This window comes from Trichechus manatus, unplaced genomic scaffold (assembly GCF_000243295.1).
Source record: "Trichechus manatus latirostris isolate Lorelei unplaced genomic scaffold, TriManLat1.0 scaffold00266, whole genome shotgun sequence".
NCBI classification, from domain to species: Eukaryota; Metazoa; Chordata; class Mammalia; order Sirenia; family Trichechidae; genus Trichechus; species Trichechus manatus.
This window is the reverse complement of record NW_004444202.1, coordinates 154,332-157,044: the sequence shown is the minus strand read 5'-3', so window position 1 is coordinate 157,044 and position 2,713 is coordinate 154,332. Positions and strand designations below refer to the sequence as shown.

At 49.1% G+C, this 2,713-nt stretch overlaps 1 protein-coding gene across 1 annotated transcript in view; it reads right to left on the bottom strand.

Annotated features, from left to right (window-relative positions):
* Positions 1–1,575: 1,575 nt before the first annotated feature.
* Positions 1,576–2,713, bottom strand: part of LOC111818986 (probable palmitoyltransferase ZDHHC11) — a 9,015-nt gene continuing 7,877 nt past the window's right edge. The window contains exon 6 of the mRNA XM_023724878.1: positions 1,576–1,590. Coding sequence (XP_023580646.1) covers positions 1,576–1,590 — 15 coding nt within the window. The remainder of the gene's footprint in view (positions 1,591–2,713) is intronic.

Here is a 2,713-nt window from a genome sequence, read left to right as displayed (position 1 = left end):
AAGGAGCCAAGGATTCTCCCCTCCCAGGACAGCAGGTTCCCACCCTTTTCAAAGAAGTTTAGTTAACATTCACAATTAGGAAAACTCATTACTCACTTTTGAAAACCTTGTTTTCCTGCTCAAATAAATTTTAACTGGACCCCCAGGAACCTCCACAATGACTTATTTGAACAAAGCTTTCTGTATATATGGGCATCTGAGGAGTAAAGACAATTGCTGCTGGGATTTGCAGAGACATGGACAGTGCTCTCGGCTATGAGAGGCTTTGCCCAGTAAAGTCCCATCTTTTTCAGACGGAGTTCTTTTCAAAGCTGTAAACAATGAACGAAGTATCCTTTCCATAATGTCCTGGATTCCATGATTCTGGATGGGAGCTCAGTATGGCGTGAACCTCACTTTTGTGGCTCAGACAGGAAATTGCGGTAGGTTAAACGTAGGTTAACTGTAGAATTAATTTATCACTCAAACCAAGATACATTGAGAGTCAAGGGGACAAGGACATCAGGTGTTGACTGGGACGGTTCCAGGCAAATGGGAACACAGGTCTCCTTGGCTATAATGGTAGCAGGGAAAAACTATGGCCTCTTGTTCATGGCTTGGATTGAGGGCAAGTTTTAGTGCCTGAGTCTGTGTAGGGGCAAGGTGAGGTCATGATAAAGAGTCTCCACTAAATGTGTCTCCAAATTTTCAATAGAAGTGCAATCAGGGGAAAGATGTCACCCCCTTTCCCATTTGTCATCGATTACAAGAAACTCTCTCTGTCTGATTTCCACAGGGATTGGGGTGAACTGAAACTCCTACTACGAAGAAGTTGGAGTCACCTGTAACCTTCAGAAACCAGCAAAGTGAAAAAACCTGCTCAAAACAACAACCAGAGGCTCCCGGATGCGGTCGTCTGGAATGGCTGCAGAGGGTGGTGCACCCTGCAGGAGTCAGCCCTCCTGGCTTGATTGTGTGAAGAGTGTACATGGAAACCACACACCACACTCCACATGCATGCACACACAGACTCTTCACACTGACATACACTCACTTGCACTCACACCCACACTCACACTCACACACTCACCTGCACTCATTAATGCACACACCCTCTCTCATTTTGACACACATATGCACACAAACACACTAATACACTCTAAATTATACTGACACACATGCATGAATTGCAAACACTCACACACTCATTCTTACACACTCACAACTCTTCCACTCTCTCACATACCCTCACACACATACTCTTACTCTCTCACACTTATAGAACATGTAGTCAGACATATCCTCACACACACATTCAGTCACACTCACACCAGTGCATGCACATGCGTGCACACACACTCACACACTCTCACACACACACGCACACAATCGTCCATGTAGCAGTGCAATCTAAGAGCCAGGCTAGGGGATTCCAGACATGTGACCACTCTGGGTAGTGTCTGCAGCCACGATGGTGACACGGAGGCACATTCAGTATCTGTGCATGTCCTTCCTCCATTTGGACCAATGGCTCTTTCTTAGTTATTGAGTTTTCCCAGATCTTTTTCTGGTGTTGCTTTATGTACTCAAGTGTTGTCAATCCCTTAGCCCCTAGGAAGGAGAGAGAAGGAAAAGGGTCAAGAGCCACCATCCCGCATCAGTGGGCACATGTGGACATGACTTCTCAGCGAGATCAACACTCCCTGGACCTGGCTTCCAGGCATCTGAGAGCATCGGAACTGGAATCCTAACTGAAACACTGTGGACCAGCTGAACTTCCAGGTGCGTGGGGTGGAGGAGTGAGTCCCTCAGCCCCTCCAGTACCCACCTGGCCTTTGAGAGCATCTGCTTTTACCTGTGCTACCTGCTGGCCCAGACCCAAACTCTCCAGCAGAGAGGTTCACCGTGGTCTCTGTGTGCCTTGTCGTTTAACCTCTCTGAGCCTCTTGTTTAAACTCCCCATGGTGGGAACATGGTCTGCTCTGCTGATTTCACGGGGCCATGAAGCTACACAGGGCTGGCAGTGGCAAGTGCCCCATGTCCTGGGAACAGCGAAGCAGTCCAACCTAGTTACCTGACCTAGCAACCAGTCTCAGTGGCAGGTGATAGTGGGTGAAATCTGTGCATCTTGGGGGGTGGGTGGGGAATTCTCTTCCCTGTTGCCCCAACAACAGCACTTTAAGTCAGTGTTTCCAAGGGGATGTGAAAAGAGAAGCATGTCTGTGGTCATCTCTCACGGGCCCCGAGGTCCTGCTCCGGGACAGCCTAGGATGACCATTCAGAAACCTTCTGGGATGTGCCACATGAGGACTGAGGAACAGCTCAGAGAAAGCCTCACTGCCTGCACGGATAAGTTCAAAAGCCAAACAACCCCACTCAGAGGAGTTTGCTGAATGTGTCAACAAATTGCGGGTTTCACCTTTGGCTCATGCAGTGTCTCACCTGCTCACCTGTACTTCCCTCTGTGTTTTGGAAAGAGACCAAGCCAGGCTCAGTGCATCAAGGACAGTTTGAACAGGCCCCCAGGGACTTTGCAGGAAAAGGCTGCATTTGGGGACAGGAGCTGACTCCTGGCACTCTCAGCCCTAACTCATTTTCTAAAACAACAGTCCTCCTTCATGGGTCCCAAAGTTGAGGGGCTGTGGACACAGCAGTTATTACAGCCACCTGCCTCCCAGCTCACGAAGCTCTAGAACAGTGCCCAGTCACGGGGTTCCGAGGGTGGAGGCACTTC